Below are 18235 nucleotides of genomic sequence, written 5' to 3'. Positions count from 1 at the left end.
GATGCTGATATCTGTAGCCCAGAGATACTTTGTTGGGAGAAAGGGAGTAAATTTTAGGTCCTGGGGGAGTAAGGTTCCACAGTGGGTCTGTAATAACACTACCAACTCACATTAAATAGCACTTTAAGAATTGAAAAGTATTTTAAGTATATTATTTCATTTCAACCTTGTAAGATAAGTGCTATTATTCTCCTTATTTTACAGAGGAAACAGAGTCAGATACTTTCAAGCATCACATAGGATATAAGGAAAGGAGGAGAGAGATAACAAACATTTATTAAGCTCCTGCTATATGCCAGGCATTGTGTTGAGTGAGTTTTACAGACATTATCTTATTTGGTTCTCACAATCACCCTGTAAGAGAGATGTTATTATGATTCACTTTTCACAGTTGAGGAAACTGAGGCAGAGCTAAGTGACTTGCCCAGCTAGTAAGTATCTAAGGCTAGATTAGAACCCAGGTCTTCCTGACTCTAGGAGCAGCACATTATTGTGCCACCTATCTGCCTCTGAGGTGATATTTGACCCCAGTCCTTGACTCAAAGTCCAACACTTACCCAACATTACCCTACACTGCCCTGGCAGAGGCAGATCCAATAGATCCTATGGACTATACTTCCTTTCAGGAATATGAGTTGGTTTTACATGGATTGCTTTCATGAACTGACTCAACTGCTTAAAACCTACGCAGTTCCTTATAGGAAACATTTAGTTCTCAGTGGGAGAAGAGCACAGAAAATTAATTAATGGTGAAATCTTATTACTGAGTTCTCAGCATTTACTAGTCATTCTTGGTCACTTTTCATCATATAACTTGCCAGCTGCAGTCAACTCACACTTAAGATTCTTTAAGATACCTTAAACATGTAGAGTTTTTACTTCGTTTTTTAATTCCTGGGACTAGCAAATTTCAGGAGATGATGTGAGTTGAGGTTTAAATTTAAAGTTCTGAACACAATATAATCCCAGATTCGGAAAACAGTCCTCTTTTATGTTCCCCCAGATTGAATATGAGCATTAAGAATTTTTCGGGTTCTGAAGACACATATCCTACACATTCTTTAAGGTGGCCTCCAATACCATGTCCTCCATAAAGTGTATCCTGTCTCCCCTGGTAAAAATAAAGTACTATGATCAGTGGAGGTGGTATATCAGTGGAGGGGAAGGCTAAAGTTTGTTCTAAAGTGCTTAGGAAGATGCTAAGGCAGGTAATGGAGCAGAGCACTAGACTAGAAGTTAGAAGAGATCTGGGTTCAAGTCCTTATTTAATAATTTATTAGCTGTGTAACCATAAGCAAATCACTTAAACTCCCTTTTCAGTTTGTTTATCCATAAAATGGGAATAATAATAGCACTTGCCCTACTTATCTCACTGGGCTATTGGTAGAGAAGGCTTTTATAAACCTTAAGATACAATCTTTTCACCTCTCATTATTAAAATCTCTCCAAGGAGTTAAGTTTCTGATAATAGGCTGCAGCTACTAGGGCAGTGATTCAATTTTCTGGGCCTCAGTTTTCTCATCTATAAAATGAGGAGGATGGTTTCCATGGTGCCCCTTCCAACTCTAAATCTATGATTCTCTCCTGATGAAGTGAAACACAGTACTGTCACATTTAGAATAGGAAATCTCTGCTCTGCATATAACATTTATATTTCTAGTTTTGTTTCTTAACTAGTTTAAAAAAGACAAAGCAGCTCTACCTTCCCTCAGCTCTCTCCTAATAAAATGGAGATGCTGAAAACTAACTTTGCTGAGTTCTTTGTGGCCTGAAATGTGTGGCCATCATAGGGCTGGTATTCAACCAATTAATATAAGATCAATGGGCGAAATCATCCCTTCCCAGACATGGAAGATGTTCCCTTGGAACTCAAAACCATTTACCCCTCTTACGTTCTTGCCACTAATATCTCTCTGAAGCATGTAGCCTTGGCATATCACTGAGGTGACTCACCATGCCTCATTACATGGGCACACGGTGATACATTGCAGGAGTTCAGAAATAATGGCGTTTCAGAAAACCACTGCTGCTATGCAGCTCCCCATTAAATGGAGTCCATTGGTGTTAGAAGCACAGAACATCAGGACTGAAGGGAATTTTTGTGTCATACTGTGAGTAATAGGAGAAACAGGCATTGGTTTTTAAAGATAATTTTAGTTGCATTTGGAGCATCCCCCAGGTGCTCGTTACCAGAGCACACTGTGGCTCCTCTTAGGAGATATGTCTTAAATTAATATACATACTTTCAATGTAATAAATAATTTTTGACAGTTAGGGAATTCAACAAATATTTATATAATATAATAAATTTTATACAGTATAAAATGTGATGCATATATTTTACAAATAACAGTATTTATAAATAATTGTGGAAGAAAATGGCAAATTACTCTAGTATCTTTCCCAAGAAAACTTCAGATGGAGTCACAAAGAGTCAGACATGACTGAAATGACTGAATAACAACAAAATATAATATGTATGTACATAAATATAATTAATATGTATGTACAATAAATAATATGATACAATAAATATAATCAATGTTTATTTAGGATCACCACACAGATTTAGACTGGAAGAGACCTTAAAGTCTCAGAGGTCACTTCACCTCATTTACAGATGAGGAAACTGAGACCCAGAGAGATTAAAATGACTTGAACAAGTCACTGTGCTAGTTGATGGGCTTACAAGGATGAAAATTGACAGTCATTCCCTGAGCTCAAGAACTTGGTGTGTTGGGAGAGGAAGGGAATGGGACATGTACATAAAGAAATGAGACTTGGAGTCAGGAAGACCTGGTTCCAATCCTGCCTTAAATTATCTGTGTGACCTTAAGATCTATAAAGTGAGGGGGTAGGACTAAGGCCCTTAGCCTCTAAAATCCCTTCCAGATATAAATCTCTCATTGTGTTGCTCTATCAACACAAGAGAGATCCAGACAAGTGTTCTAGTAAGGAAAGCTCACTTTCAGCCACATCTGAGGAAGTGAGGAGGAAATCAGGAAAGTCTTTCCCTGAGCTAGATTTTGAAGGAAGAAATGAATTTCAACAGAAGATGAAAAAGGAATATTTTACTTGTAGAGAGGACAGCCTACACAAAGAAAAAAAATGAAGCATAAGGAAGGAAACAGGAAAATTTTAATAGTCTCGTGGAGCATGTGAAAAATATTGGAATGAAATAAGACTGGGGAGATGTCAATACTAGTACAAGCACAAGTCAAGGAGATGGATGAGGACAGAGACCAACAAAGGGGATAGGTGACAGAGAGGAACCCCTAAAAAAATAGTAAATAGTATTATACAATTTAGATCTGAAAGAGATATGAGATTCTCTAATCCAGCACCTATTTCTGAACAAAGAAACCCAAATTCCACTTGTAAGTGACTTGTTCAAAGTCTCACAGAAGAACTAGGGTCCCTTGACTCCACATCCTGTATTCTTCCCATTACATTATACTGTCTTTTATCTTCCTTCAAATCAGATGTGCCCAGGAAATTGTAAACAGAGTTGAATCCATTCTTTCATGCAGCTTCCTGCCAATGAAACATTATCAGTTGGAATGGAATGCCTGCCTTTCTACCGTTCATCTCCAGCCTGTGGCACTGGGGATCAAGGAAGCCTCTTTGGAAATCTATCCAGATCAAACCCAAGGCAACAAATGAACAGCTTAACATCCTTCCTTGATGCTTCCACAGTTTATAGCAGCTCCCCTGCAATAGAAAAGAAGTTGCGGAACTTGACTAGCGAGGAAGGCTTGCTTCAAGTTAACACAGTCTATGTGGATGGAGGCAGAGAGTATTTACCTTTTGTGACTCAAGTCCCTTCAGCCTGTGCACAAGCTCCAAACACAGAGGAGTCTGAAAGAATCGAGTGCTTTTTGGCTGGGGACAGCAGGGCCAGTGAAGTGATCTCCCTGGCTGCCATACACACCCTTTGGCTCAGAGAACACAATCGCCTGGCCAAAAACCTAAAGATACTGAATGCCCATTGGAGTTCTGAAACCATTTATCAAGAGGCCCGAAAGATTGTGGGGGCTCTGCATCAGGTATGTCCCTCCACACACTGAGTTTATGACCCTATCTATACCTTTGTTCTGTCACCGCTTTGCATTTACTGTCCTCATTTTAAGAGCTTTGGGTTCTTTTTTTGGGGGGGGTGGAGAGACAAGGAGAAGTATTTAATATCTATTTCTGCCATTAGAGAGTGACAGGTGTTGAGACTTTGAGTAAGAAAACATTTGTATGTAGCCCTGGGATAAACTACCTTCTGTAAAACAAATGGAATGAGCTGGATGATTTCTAAGGTCTCATAGCTCTAAATTCTATAATGCTGTGTCATTTACATTATCTGGGACTCAGTTCTCTCATCTATAAAATGAGGGGACATCAAAGATCCCAAAGTTCTAGTGCTAGACTTTTCATGGGAGAGACCTTAACACTGAATTGAAATCATAACAATAAATGTGGGGCAATTATGTAAAAATAACAATTTCTTAATGATACTCTAAAAATCTATCTTCTACTGGTCTCTTATTTTTCCTTTTTGAACCCCAGAACTGCCACTTAGGTTCCTGAGGATAACATTTGATTGCACTCTCTGTCAATGTACTTATCCTTTCCTTGGTGGGTCCTCTTCTATACTAAGTAATTCCAACCTTTCCCCCTTTAAGTGTCAATTTGAAAGGATGTTTCTGCTTTCCTTTTCATTCTTAATAAAAAGGATCAAAATAATGAACTTTCTATGCCTAGCTTTCTAATGGTGACCAGATATGTTACCTCTTGTTGGTGACCTGAGATGCCTAAGATAGACTTAATGTCTACCTCTACCCTCAGTTTAATAGGCTGGAGGTTAATTGTTCCAGAAGGAGCAATGAGTTTCCTCAGTTATCTCTAATAGGTATAATGTAGTCATCAGACATTTAAATAAACTGATATTATATCTTTTGAAATGATCAAATCATTCACCCAGTACAGGTGATGATACTTTGAAAATAGGCTCATAGAACACAGCCTTAGTTGAATGTGGTTTTCTATTTTTATAAAAAGGATTATATTACATATTAAGAATTGAGTCTCCTGATGACACTTAGGGTAATTGGGTTGAATCAGGGATGCAGTATTGTACAGGAAAACACAAACTTTGGAGCCTTAGTTTGGATTTCTAGATTTGCCACATGAGCAATTAACCTCCATTTCTTCACCTGCAAAAAGATTTCCTTGCCTATAAAAAAAATACTGGTTATACTACCTATTTCAAAGGGATGTTTTGAAAATCCAATAAGCTACTGTATGAGAAAGCCCCTAGTAAGCCTAAAAATTAAAATTGCTATGTGTACTAGTTGTTATTATGTGAGTAATATGTGTAGTAGTCTTATCTGGAGTAAATAAATTAGTGAATCTATAACACTAATCTTTTTGGAACTAGAAAGGATGTTAAAAGTCATTTAGCTCAATTATCTCATTTTACAAATAAGAAAAACTGAGTTTTAGAGATTTAGTAATTTGTCCAAAGTCGCATCTAAATATTGGCAGAACCTCAGATATGAAAACAGTGAAGGAACTTGGGAAGGAGTTACATAAATTTTAAATATTTAAATATAATATGAACATTTAGGCTTTGGGTTGTTTTCAAAACTAGATGATTTCTAAGATTCCTTATAGTTCTTACAATTTATGATACTAATGTTATCCACATGAAGATATTGTAACAGTGTTTCACATTTTCAAATGTGAGAACATCATAGCTTTTTGTTCCTTTCTCCTCTTACACATAAAAGCTTGTTCTTATTAAATTTTCAGGTCTTTTCCTTCCTTTAGCTATTTGAAATGTCTTTTTTAATAGCCATTAGATTAATATGTTTTGTTTGGCTAGCATATTTGTTATAAGAAATTTATTTATTTTTATTTTTTTTCCTTCAGTTGAGTTGACGGAAGGCAGAAAATAGATTTCTATTATTTTTTTTAAACTAGAGAGGGGGAAGTGCACCAGACATGAAATAATGTACTTACTTTCAGATGAGTTCACTACATAATGCTACAAATCTGGGTGACCAAAATAATGAAGTTACCTTGTCAGAAATAGGGAAGTTAGGAAGAGGGAAGAGTTTAGAGAGAAAGATAATGAATTCTGGTAAGCATAATATCATATTGTCTTAAAGATTCCAATATAATGGTAAAATGTTAGAAAAAGGAGAATTAACTATAAAATTTGCAAAGAGGAAATGTGATTGTGAAATCACAGGTAAAGAATAAAAAATAGAATACAATGTAGAAAATACCTGGAAGAATTAAAGAGAGTGGTAAAGGAAAATTTCACTGGGAGAAGAAAGGAGACTGATGCAAGAAAATTATAAAAAAAGAATTAATAGCTTGGCAAAAGAGGCACAAAAATATTGAAGAAAATTTTTAAAAAACTTTTAAAGCAGAATTAGAATAATGGTTAAAGGGGCACAAAAATTAATTAAAGAACCCCTTAAAAAGCACAATTGAGCCAATGGAAAGAGAGGTACAAAAGCTCACTGAAGAAAATAATACCTTAAAAATTAAAATTGGGCTAATGACTCCATGAGACATCAAGAAACAATAAAACAAAGTACAAAGAATGAAAAGTAGAAAAAAATGCAAAAATTCTCATCAGAGAAACAACTGACCAGGAAAATAGATAGAGGAGAGACAATTTAAGAATAACTGGACAACCTGAAAGCCATGATAAAAAAAAAAAAGTTAGGCTTAATAATTGAAGACATTATAAGGGAAAAGTGTTCTGATATCTCAAATTCATAAAGTAGAATAGAAATATAAAGAATCCATCAATCACATCCTGAAAGGGATCCTAAAATGAAAATTCCATAGAATGTTATAGCCAAATTCCAGAGCTCCCAAGTTAATTAGAAAATAATTCAAACAGCCAGAAAGAAACAATTCAGATATCATGGGCCAACACTAAATCACATGATTTAGTGCCTTCCACATTAAAGGAAAAGGGAGCTTAGAATATGATATTCTGGAGGGTAAAGGAAGTAGGATTACAACCAAGAATAGCCTACCCAGAGAAACTGAATATAATCCTTCTGGGGTGAAAATGGATATTTAATGAAATAGAGGACTTTCAAGCATTCCTTGTGAAAAGACTAGAACTGGATAGAAAACTTGACATTCAAACAGAAGACTCAAGAAAAGCCAAAAAAGGTAAACATGAAAGAATAATCATTATTGCCTCAATGATAGAAAGCTGATACATATAACTCCTAAGAAACTTATCAATATTAGGACAGTTAGAAAGACTCTACATAGAGAGAGGACAGTACTATAAATCTATTATGTCAGAATAGTCTCAAAATAAAATGAAGGGGGGAGAAAGAAAGATGCATTAGAAGAAGGGTAAAGAGTCACACATAAAAGATGAACATAAGGAAGAGCTTTTATAGTGGAGGAAAAGACAGGGAAGGTGGTGGGCAATGCTTGAACCTCAGTTTCATTGGAATTCGTTTAAATGGGGAAGTAGAATTAGAGAGTGGAAATGTGCTTTGTGTAATTTCACGGGTATATCAATATCATTTGCTAGCCTTCTCATTGGGTGGGTGAAGGGTGGGAAAGAGGGACAGAATTTGGAATTACAATTTTAAGAGAAAACATGTATTAAATAAATTTATACGCTTAAAAAGAAAAATTGAAGGGTTTGAACATCGTAGTTGCCTGCATTTAGATCTAGAAAGGACATTAGAAATCAGCTAGTCCAAATGCCACTCATTTTCTAGATGACCATCTGAGATGCATAGCTGTTTAGTGATTTGCTTAAGGTCCTAAAACTGAGGTTCAAAGCTCGATTCCTTTATTCCAAATTCAGTGTTCTTTTCACAGTACTATACTGGCTCGGATAATGTCAAAAGTCTCTTCCATCTCTAGAGTCTATGGCTTGTTTATTTTTCTTTTCACATAAGATCAACCAGTCAGTTAATAAACATTTATTAACCACCTACTATATGTCTGGCATTAGGCCAAGCACTGGGGATACAAAGAAAGCCAAAAGACAGCCTGTGCTCTCAAGGATCAGTTTAACGTGAGATTCAATATGAAAACAAATATGTCAAATCAAGATATATGAAGGATGAATTGGAAAATATCATTGGAGCAAAGTCACCAACATCAAAGAGGATCAGAAAAGCTTTTTGAAGAAGATGAGGTTATAACTGGGACTGGAAAGAAACCAGGGAAGCCAAGAGTCAGAGTGAGAGAATTCTAGGTAAGGGGAGCAGCCAGTGAAAAGTACAGGAGTCTAGGGTTGGAATGTCTTGTAGAAGGAATAGAAAAGAGGCCAGTGTCACTGAATCACAGAATCTGGGGTTCTGAGAGGTGAATTAAAGTGCTTACTGGAAAGATAGGAGGGGAACAGGCTATGAAGTGTTTTGAATTATTGAATAGATGGTTTTATGTTTGATGCTGGAAGTAAAAGAGAGCCACTAGATTTGATTGAATTTTAAGTGACATGTATCACATATGATGTGATTATAAGTTGAACATAGGCTTAAAGTTAGAAAAGAATTTACACACCATCTAGTTAAATGTCTTCATTTTACAGATCAAGAAATGAACTCTATGGAAGTAAATAAATGCCCAAATTCACAGAAGTAGCAAGTAGAAGAATTGTATTGGAAGCCCCATCCTTTGACCCAAACCTAGTATTCAGATGAGGTTTAACATCCCTTTCAGCTCCAATTAATTGGGATGTTTTTGCACATTTTAACAAAATAGCTTATTTTATTTTTATTTTAACAAGTTTATTTCATTTTAGCAAAATAACAAAATGGGCTAACATATGTTTCAGACTAGATGGTGAAGAAAAGTAGTGAAACAGTAAAACATTCTTTTTCCAAACTCTATCAAGGTCAAACATGGAAGATGAAATCCAGATATAGTGTAATTATTTAAAAGAGCATTAGCTGGCTATTTGCAAATGGCTGACTTTGGGGATTAGTGGTGCTATGTCAACCTTTAATACCATATTCACTCTGACTTTCTTTTGTCACAATGTGCTTGTTGCCCTCCTCTGGGACAGGAAGTTAAATCCCTGGTACACTAGAAATGGAAGAGTTGTCACAAACCAAGTTTACACTTGATCTCAACATTGGCTCATTGTCCTAGATTTAAATGGGTTGTCTGTTTCCCTTCCATTTCAATGAGATGAAACCAATAAGAATCAAATGAGAATATTAAAAACTAAAATGCTGCTGCTCTTGCTATGAAGGTAAAAAAACACATTAATGTTATTGGGAGATTAAAGGGAAGCTCAAAATGTTTGCCCTTATAAATTGTATTCCATCATCCTGTGTGAGTAAGCATCTATATTACAAAGTCGCAACAGCTAGTTTATGATCTGGGAAACCCACCGGACTTATGAGATGGGCAGCATATGGGTGGGGTGGGGTTAGGACTGTGGACATTTGCACAAAGCCAGCTTTGGATGGGTTGTGCTATACAAAATAGAATCAATGTCACCATCTAAAAATTTCTGTGATATCAATCAACAAGCAAATGTTTCTTAATTACCTACTATGTATGTGCCAGGCACTGTACTAGGCTCTGAGGTTAGAAATACCATAAATGAACCAATCCTTCTTGCAAGGAATTACTGGAGATTATAAATACCAGGAATCTAGAACAAAAATAGAGCGATTGTTTTATTTAGACCAGGCAACTGGTTTTATTACTGTAAAGAACACCTGGAGAGAAATCTTGGAAAGTTGCTGGGGTATCTTGAGAGTTAAATAACCTGAGGTTACACAGCCAATATATGCCAGAGGTATAACTTGAACCCAGGTCTTCCTGATTCTGAGATTCTATACATACTATACCACATTGCCTTTCATTAACTTTTTTGAACCTGTCAAAATCACTAAGTTCAGTTGGTTTTTTAATCCTATTTTTTTCAGTCCACAAAGATTGGCTTTGTGCTTCAGTGAAAGTGTCTTACAAAAGATTTGAGACATTTCACGGGAGATCCATTTTCTAAGCTCAGATTTAAAGCTGAAAGGGAACATAGAGACAAGAAGTAACTTGCCCAGTGTGACACAGCTAGGAAATTCCTAATAGGGCAGCTAGGTGGTACAGTGGATAGAGTGCCAGACTTGGAGTCAAGAAGATCGAAGTTCAAATGTGCCCTCAGACATTTAGTAGCTGTGTGACCCTGGGCAAGTCATCTAACCTCTACTTAGCTTAATCCACTGGAGGAGGAATTCCAGTATCTTTTTCTCAAGAAAACCTGAAATGTAGTCACAGAGTCAGACGTGACTAAAACTATGGAACAAGTCTCCAAGTACAGCACTCTATTCATGCACCCACTCTAGAGGGGAGTTTTCACAATGATGTGAGTGAGTGTGTCTGTGTGTGTGTGTGTGTGTGTGTGTGTGTGTGTTTTCCAATGGCACCAAGTGAAATGAGGCATCAATGTTGCATAGTGGATAGAGTGTTGGTCCTGGAGTCAGGAAGACCTGTGTTCAAATCTAGACTCATACGCTTACTAGCTGCATGATCTTGGGCAAGTGACTTAACCTCTACCTCATTTTAACCTTTGCCTCAGTTTCCTCACCTATAAAATGAAGATAATAATAGTCCCATGGGTACTGCAAGGCTCAAATGAGATAATATTTTAAGGCATTTAGCACATTGCCTAGCTCTAGCACATGGTAGCTGTTTAAATAAATATTTCTTCTCTTCCCCATGGCTTTTTTGGCTTGCTTTTTTAGCTATATAGGCAGACCTGCAGTGGGATGATTCTACTGGGATAAGAATTAAAAAAAACTGTCACATAGGTACTTGAAGAAAGATTTGAGTACATCCATGAGCTCAATGAGCATTGATATTTTTCCCACCAGTAGACAACACAAGTTATCCACGTAGCTCATCCAACCTATATGACTTTTAGACAAGTCCTTCCGTAATCTTCCAATAGAAAACTTATCCAATGCCCTAAAGACTCTTCTCTGGAGCTTTTAAGAATTCATGGATAACAGGGCTATCTATAGACAGACACTTCCCATTTGATTATTATCTCCTCTGTTGCTACATTATTGGACCACTGCTTTCTCTGCTCATATAGGTCCTTGATGCTTTATGTCATTTCTTACATGTAATCCATCACAATAACATCCTATAGTTTAGTTATACCAAAGTTACCTCTACCGAGTTATATCTTTCCATTGCTCTTTGGTTTCTCTGTTCTCGTGACACTTCTGAAAGTGCTGTCTTAAGATTTTCAATCATTTAGCAATACCTCAAGAAGAATGATGGTTTAAAAAAAAGAAAAGAAACCATGGGGTTTTTGGTAAAGAGCCTCTTGGGATTATAGAAAGCACTATAGTTTCCCAAATTAGAGCCATCCTATTATCTTCCATGTGTTCAGTTCTGGACCCAGATCATTATTAATCTGAAGTGTTCATCCAAGATATCTAGTTATCAAGGAATTAAGTCAACAGGCTGGTATCCACCCGTGTCATAACTTAGGCACTATTTAGTCTTCAATCACTTGTTCTTTTCTGAAGGATCACTAAGTCTCATTTCTCTTGAGCAGCCTTTGATCTCAAAGAGGAGGACTCATGATATTCCAGGATTCAATGCATTTAGTACAAACTTCATAGCATCCACAAACCAGAACTGGAAAACATCTGTTGGGAATTTATCATCCATTTGGAATTTGTCCAAGGATGTCCTAGGAGACAATGGTTAAACCTTCAATTTATGTATATATTCCTAATTCCTAACATACTATGGTCCAGCAAAACTAGCCTTCTCTCTATTCTCCACACAATGCACTATTCTCTTCTCCATACTTTTGCATTGACAATTTCCAGTGTCAGTCTCACTCTGCCTGGAATTCATTTTCTTCTCAGTTTCTCCTTTTAAAATTCATCACTTTATTCAATACTCAGACCTATTACCACTTTCAACATCAAAATTTTCCTGATCCTCAACTGGTATTGTCCTTTTTACCTAACTACATTGTAATTAACTGCTATATATTTAAATTTATTCTTTGTGTACTTATGTATGTACATGGCTTCTCAGACAGAATGTAAGCTCGATCACAACAACAATCATTTTCACTTTTTTGCTTTGTCATCATAGTGTCTAAAACACAGCAGATGCTGAATAAATTCTTGTCTGTTTACTTTTTAAAAATTTTACATTCATGTGTAATCTCTCTTCTATTGCTTCATGGCAATTAAAGAAAAATTTTTAAATAAACATAAATAGTCCAATAAAATATATTCCCACATTGGTTATGCACAAAATGCTTGCCTAATGAATGCATTTTGATTGATTGAGATATAGATAAATGTAGATATACATGCATATACATATAAAATATATATATATTCAAGAACATATATTTTTGTTCTTCACTTGATATTGATAGACAGAGACTCATTGAACATAGATTTCAGTACTGATTTATTTATGGAGGAATTTTATAACATTTAAGCATATGCATGGGAGGCATCTTATTAGAGATTTTAAACCTGGGTTTTAAACCTGAGTCAAATGAGTTTTTATGATCTATAAGCAAAAAGTATGTTGGGGTCTTATGTGAGTTACACAGTCAATTACTGATGAAAATGTATTCTGGTATAGAGAATAGTCTATTAAAGTTAGCCTGTTGCCTTTTCATATTCTCATCAAGAATATTTTAATATATTCATAGACCATAAGATTTACGGAGATAAGAAAGTTGGCACATTGTAGCTGCTGATTTTTTGTCAAGTTAAATGACAATTTTAAAATATTACTATCTATAACCACTTTCATTCTTTTGGAATGCTCCCCTTTGAAAATTCATGGAAATAAACCCTGGAGTGACTCCAGGTGCTTACTTTATTTATATTTCTGTATATATTTATGTAACAGAAACTTTGGATCAACTCTTATGAATAGTCCTTACTGGGTGATAATCCCTGTATCTACCACCTACTGACAATTTTTCTTTATGCATTTCTATCCTTGATTTAAAAGTAACCAAGAGATATGCTCTGGTATTTTCACATTAATTACCAAACTTGCAAATATTTCTCTCATTATTGAATTGATTTATTTTGAGTCATCACCCCAGGTTATTAAATATGAATTGCTAAATAAACAGGAAAAGGAATCATTTTTTCCAATTAGCTTTCACTTCTCTCTCTCTGTTATACACACACACACACACACACACACACACACACACACACACACACACATATGTATATACCAAACCCTGTAACCTACAAAATTAAAAAAAAACTTTAAAATTACTATAGGATATATAATTTATTTATTATAACAAACAATAAAACAAAGATATAATTACTTACAATGTATTCGTTGCGAATAAGATTACAACCAAATTTACCTTTACATGTTATTTCAAAGGCTGTTTTCTCCTCAATTCTAGAAGCACAGTCCTACTGTTCAGCTTTCTCAGGATAGCATCCAGACTTTCAAGAATTTTCTTTATCATATTTCTTTGCAAGTTAAAAGTTAAAATAGTTGTCTCAGAAGAGAAGTTCCTTCATTACATTTCTTTTTTCTTCTCCTCAGTCTTCCTTCACATGCAACAGGTAAATCTCTCAAAAAAATCAGTGTCTATAATATCTGTGAAAGAGGTTATTGAAGCTGGTGTTAGGCTTACATAAGTACAGATTTTCTCCTCTTGTAGAATATAGGATTCTTGAGGCTAGCATCTTTGTATCCCCAGCACAGGGTCTTGTATAAAATAGGCACTTAATTAATGTTTGTTGATTGTGTATCTACTTGGTAAAATTTAGCTAGTCTTCTTAATTTCACCTTCTAATTTCTAAGTACGAATTTTATTGTCTTTCTTCTTCTTGAAAATATTCAGTACAGAGTAGTGATTGGTAGGCCTGAGTGAGGGCATAGCTTGACAGGGACCTGGCACTGTCCAGTGCTGAGGGGAGAGGCTTAGAGAGGTCAGACCTGGAACCTGCTCTTTTGAGGGTCAGTCTCTTCTTCCTCTCCAGCAGTTGAAGTTGATCACACCCTTCCAGCTCCACTTCAATCCTGAGCATTTCCAGATATGGAGATTAATCATCAATTTCTCTTGATTTGGGCCATTTTTTGAATTTTTTAAATTTAATATCATTTTCTTATATCGTTACTGAAGAATGCTAGAAGAACACTATTTCTAAGGTCTGACAGCTGATTTTGCATTTATGTCCCTTTGTGTAGGACTCATTGACTGTCCATTAGCAACTGGAAAGAACTGCAGAGAAATTGTAGAGACCATCCTCCCTTCTCCCCCTACTCTTCAGCTAGCCTCCAGACAATGCAAGTTACACCGAGCTTGCTACCCCATTTGCGAGATCCTTTATCTCTAGCCCACATTTTTTAAGGTCCTTTCCTAATCTAGAAAGTAGCGGATGTACTGCTTCTCCATGATGATGAGAGGTTAGGGCACCCCTGTTCACAACTATTTAGATAGTAATGTCTGCTAGAATGCCTGTCCCTGTATTGAGCAGATTCACAGGCAGCACAAGACCAATATTTTATTTCTTCCGTTCTGTTCACCCTTTGTTTCATGGTTGATTCAAGGAATTGCAGTTGGATACATACTTTTTTTTTTTTTTGGAAGATGTGTTTCCAAATAAGCCAAGCAGAGTAAGAATTCTGAAAACACCTGAAGGCATTTTTTTGATACATGGAATGATAACCTTAATTACAGTCCCTTACTAGAAGAGCAGGCAACTATGTGGCTTGGTAGATTGAGAGCTGGGCCTGGAGTCAGGAAGAATCATCTTCCTAAATTCAAATCTGACATTAGACATTTATTAGCTTTGTGAACCTGGACAAGTCTCTTAATCATGTTTGCCTCAGTTTCCTCATCTGTAAAGTGAGCTGGAGAAGGAAATGGCAAACCACTCCAGTATCTTTGCCAAGAAAATGCCAAATGCGGTCATGAAGAGTGTGTCACTACTGAACAACAACCTGAAGTGACCAGAAGGCTTTGCACGGTGCAAAGGCTAGCTCCTGAGAGGCTAAGACAGCAGTTCTGAGTGTGAAATGCACCTGGGAAGGAAGGATTCCAAAGAAACATCCTCTGGGACACTTTTACTCTGTTTCAAAAGTGTGGACACACTTGATGTTTTACAGTTTTATTTTGTTTTTATTCAGAAGCATTTTATGCACAGCTTAGTCAACCTCTCCAACAGTTTGCCCATATTTCTTCACTTGACCAATATTTACAATGGTACTGAATGTATAATCTATTGGAGGGAAAAAACCCTGAAAGAGACATTTATTGCTCGTTCTGTAACAAGTGCAAGTCTCCTTTTGTGATAAAGTATAAGGCAGGCATTTTTCTTAGTCATGTTCTTTGATAGAAGAGACTGGTGTTCATGGATGTTTCAGAGAAGGCAAAATCAAAACGAGTTCATTCTCTCTCACTGGGAAAAAAAGGTGTCTGTGTCCACTTCTTTGGTAAAAAGTATAAACTCATTAGTCTGACGTTCAAGGTCTTCTGCAATTTGGTGTTAGCTTCCTTTTCTAGTCTATTGTCATTCTATTCCCTTCCACAGAGCTTAACTGCCTTCTGTGTTCCAGTCAAATTACATTACTCTCTTTCTATGGAATACACACTTCATTTTCCCATATTTCTGCCTGTGCTCACGCTATTTCCCTTTGTCATGAATGCCCTCCCTCCCCTTTTCCATAGCAACCCCCAATCAATAATGATCTTTTAATCTTTGGATTTTTATAGCACTTCATTCTGCACTTTTTTGCTTCATGTATTGTTGTATATTAATCATATTATATTATATCATGTTATATCATGCTATGTCATGTTATATCACATTATATTCTCATATTATATTATATGCAACTGTTATATCCTCTATTAAGCTTGCAGTTCCATAAACATAAAGATTGTGCTTCATCTAAACTTTGGGATGCAGTAGGGATGAAGTAGGGATAGAATAAATGTTACTGAATTGTACAGGAAATTGAGTTGAGAGAAAGAACACTGTACCTCTCCAAATGAACAAGTTGTTTTGTTGATCTTTTTTCCCCATAAAATTTCCTGTGTTCCTCTAGTAAGACCAGAATGAGCCAATGATTCAATCCTCTCAGTGGAAAAAAAATCAATCAGTGTGCTAAAGACATTTTTCACTCTTCATCCTATTGCTAGAGCATCACCTTCTGCTGATACATCCTTGACTGATTGTTATAAATGTCATGAGGAGTATATTTTTTTAGTTGTATGGGCTTAAAAAATGCTTACTGTTCTCCCACATAAATGGTACAATGAGTTGTTTGGCTAAAAAGTTAGCAAATTGTTTCTTGCAATTAGTAGATTCTCTCTGAAAGAATCCATCCTTTTTGCAAGAAAGGGGCCACCTTGGTTGTCTGATTTCCATATTTTTCAATGACATTACTGTGGTTCCCCCTTCACTTTCCTACATAAAGGGATGATCCACTATTGATTCATTCTTTGCAGAACTGAATGTCTACAAGGCATAATAACTTCATCTGCAGCCAGGGCAGTTAGGGACTGAAGGCAACAGGAAAAAGGTGGTTTCTTTTCTTGCATTCAGGAAAGCTTTTAGATGTGGCTTGCCAACAAACCCCTCAAGACAATGTGTCTGATTTTTAGAGGTGAAAAAAACAACTCTCTAATCATGGAGGTTGAACCCCATGATTAAGGACCAATTATGTAATGACAAACATAAAACAATCTGGTATCTGGCACAGCCAAGGTTCCCTACTTAAAAGTAAATAGAATGTGACTTTTTTCTTTATATTTTCTGGAGCTAAACTCTGACATGAGAAATATAAGATTTTTGCATCTTGTTTTTTTTTTTGAAAGGTTACACTAAATCAGAAAAAATTAGATTGAGAGTAGTTGAGTATTATGAAAAAATAGACCTTCTGCATTGATTTATTTTAGTATATACGTGATTTTTTTCTCTTTTATTAACCTGACAACAATTCTACTTATTCTATGCCCAAGACGACGTGAGATACTAGCATTGAGTATGTGGGGGTTCTAAATCTGTTATTTCATTGATGTTCATTACTTCCCTCATTGGAAGCAATTGTTCATTGGAATTAGTTTCTTCCATACAGCTACTAAATTTAATTTGATTTTACATTTTCTCCAGTATTTAATTTTTTTAAAAAAATTCAAACTATGGTGATTAATATAGGAAACTTGTAGATGAAGAAATTCCCTTTATAATGCAGATGAACACCTCAGTAAGTTGTCAGGAGGCCTGAAAACACATGATTTTAAGGGCAATAGAGACATTTTGAGAACCCTAAACAAAACAGAGGCAATACGATGTAGCAGATAGATAATCAAGCCCCCTTAGAGTCAAGAACATCTGGATTAAAGTCCTGCCTCTGACACATGTGTGGATAGGTCACTGACGCAGACCACTGGGTCTAAAATTATAAAGTATAAAGAGCTGCCAGTCTGCATCAGTGGAGGAGCTTTTGCACAATGAGAGTTCTCCAGAAAGGTCTAGGCCTCTCCGCTTACCTCAAAAAACAAAAAAATGGATGAAGAATTATATAGGTATCGAGTGCTAGCATCCTTCTCCCTTTACCAATTGCTTACATGAAGTATGCAGGGGCAGCAGGTGGTACAGTGGATAGAGCACCAGTGCAGGAGTCAGGAGGACCTGAGTTCAAATCTCACCTCAGACACTTGACACTCACTAGCTGTGTGACCTTGGGCAAGTCACTTAACCTCAATTGCCTCATCTTGGGTCATCTCCAGTCATCCTGATGAATATCTGGTCACTGGATTCAAATGATTCTGGAGGAGAAGTGAGGCTGGTGACCTGCACAGCCCTTACTCACTCAAAAGTCAAGTGCAAGTCATGTCATCATTTCTCTGATGGCATGGTCTTCTTCAGCAACGGACAAGCACACACACACACACACACACACACACACACACACACTCGAAGTATGTCTACCAGAGAAGACTGGAAGGAGCACAACTGTATCTACATTATATTACATGGGACTGGTAACTAGCAGAATCTGCTGACAAATTTTCTAGGTGGGAATTCTAAGATAAAGAAGTGAAAAACAAATCCCCTCAAATGACCCTACATATGAACCGAATCTCTGATGCAAAGATTACATTTTTATGCCATGGTCTTCACTACCAAAATGAAAAATCTTAGCATTTCTCCAAGTTTATGGGGAAGCAAGTCACCTCACCTCCATCAAACTAAAT

General features: G+C 36.3%; 1 protein-coding gene across 1 annotated transcript in view; it reads left to right on the top strand.

The window, feature by feature from the left end:
* Positions 1–18235, top strand: part of TPO (thyroid peroxidase) — a 179241-nt gene that overhangs the window by 54309 nt on the left and 106697 nt on the right. The window contains exon 6 of the mRNA XM_072631561.1: positions 3531–4046. Within this exon, the coding sequence (XP_072487662.1) occupies positions 3531–4046 (516 nt within the window). The remainder of the gene's footprint in view (positions 1–3530; positions 4047–18235) is intronic.

This window comes from Notamacropus eugenii, chromosome 1 (genome assembly GCF_028372415.1).
Source record: "Notamacropus eugenii isolate mMacEug1 chromosome 1, mMacEug1.pri_v2, whole genome shotgun sequence".
NCBI classification, from domain to species: domain Eukaryota; kingdom Metazoa; phylum Chordata; class Mammalia; order Diprotodontia; family Macropodidae; genus Notamacropus; species Notamacropus eugenii.
This window is presented reverse-complemented; position numbering and strand designations above follow the sequence as displayed.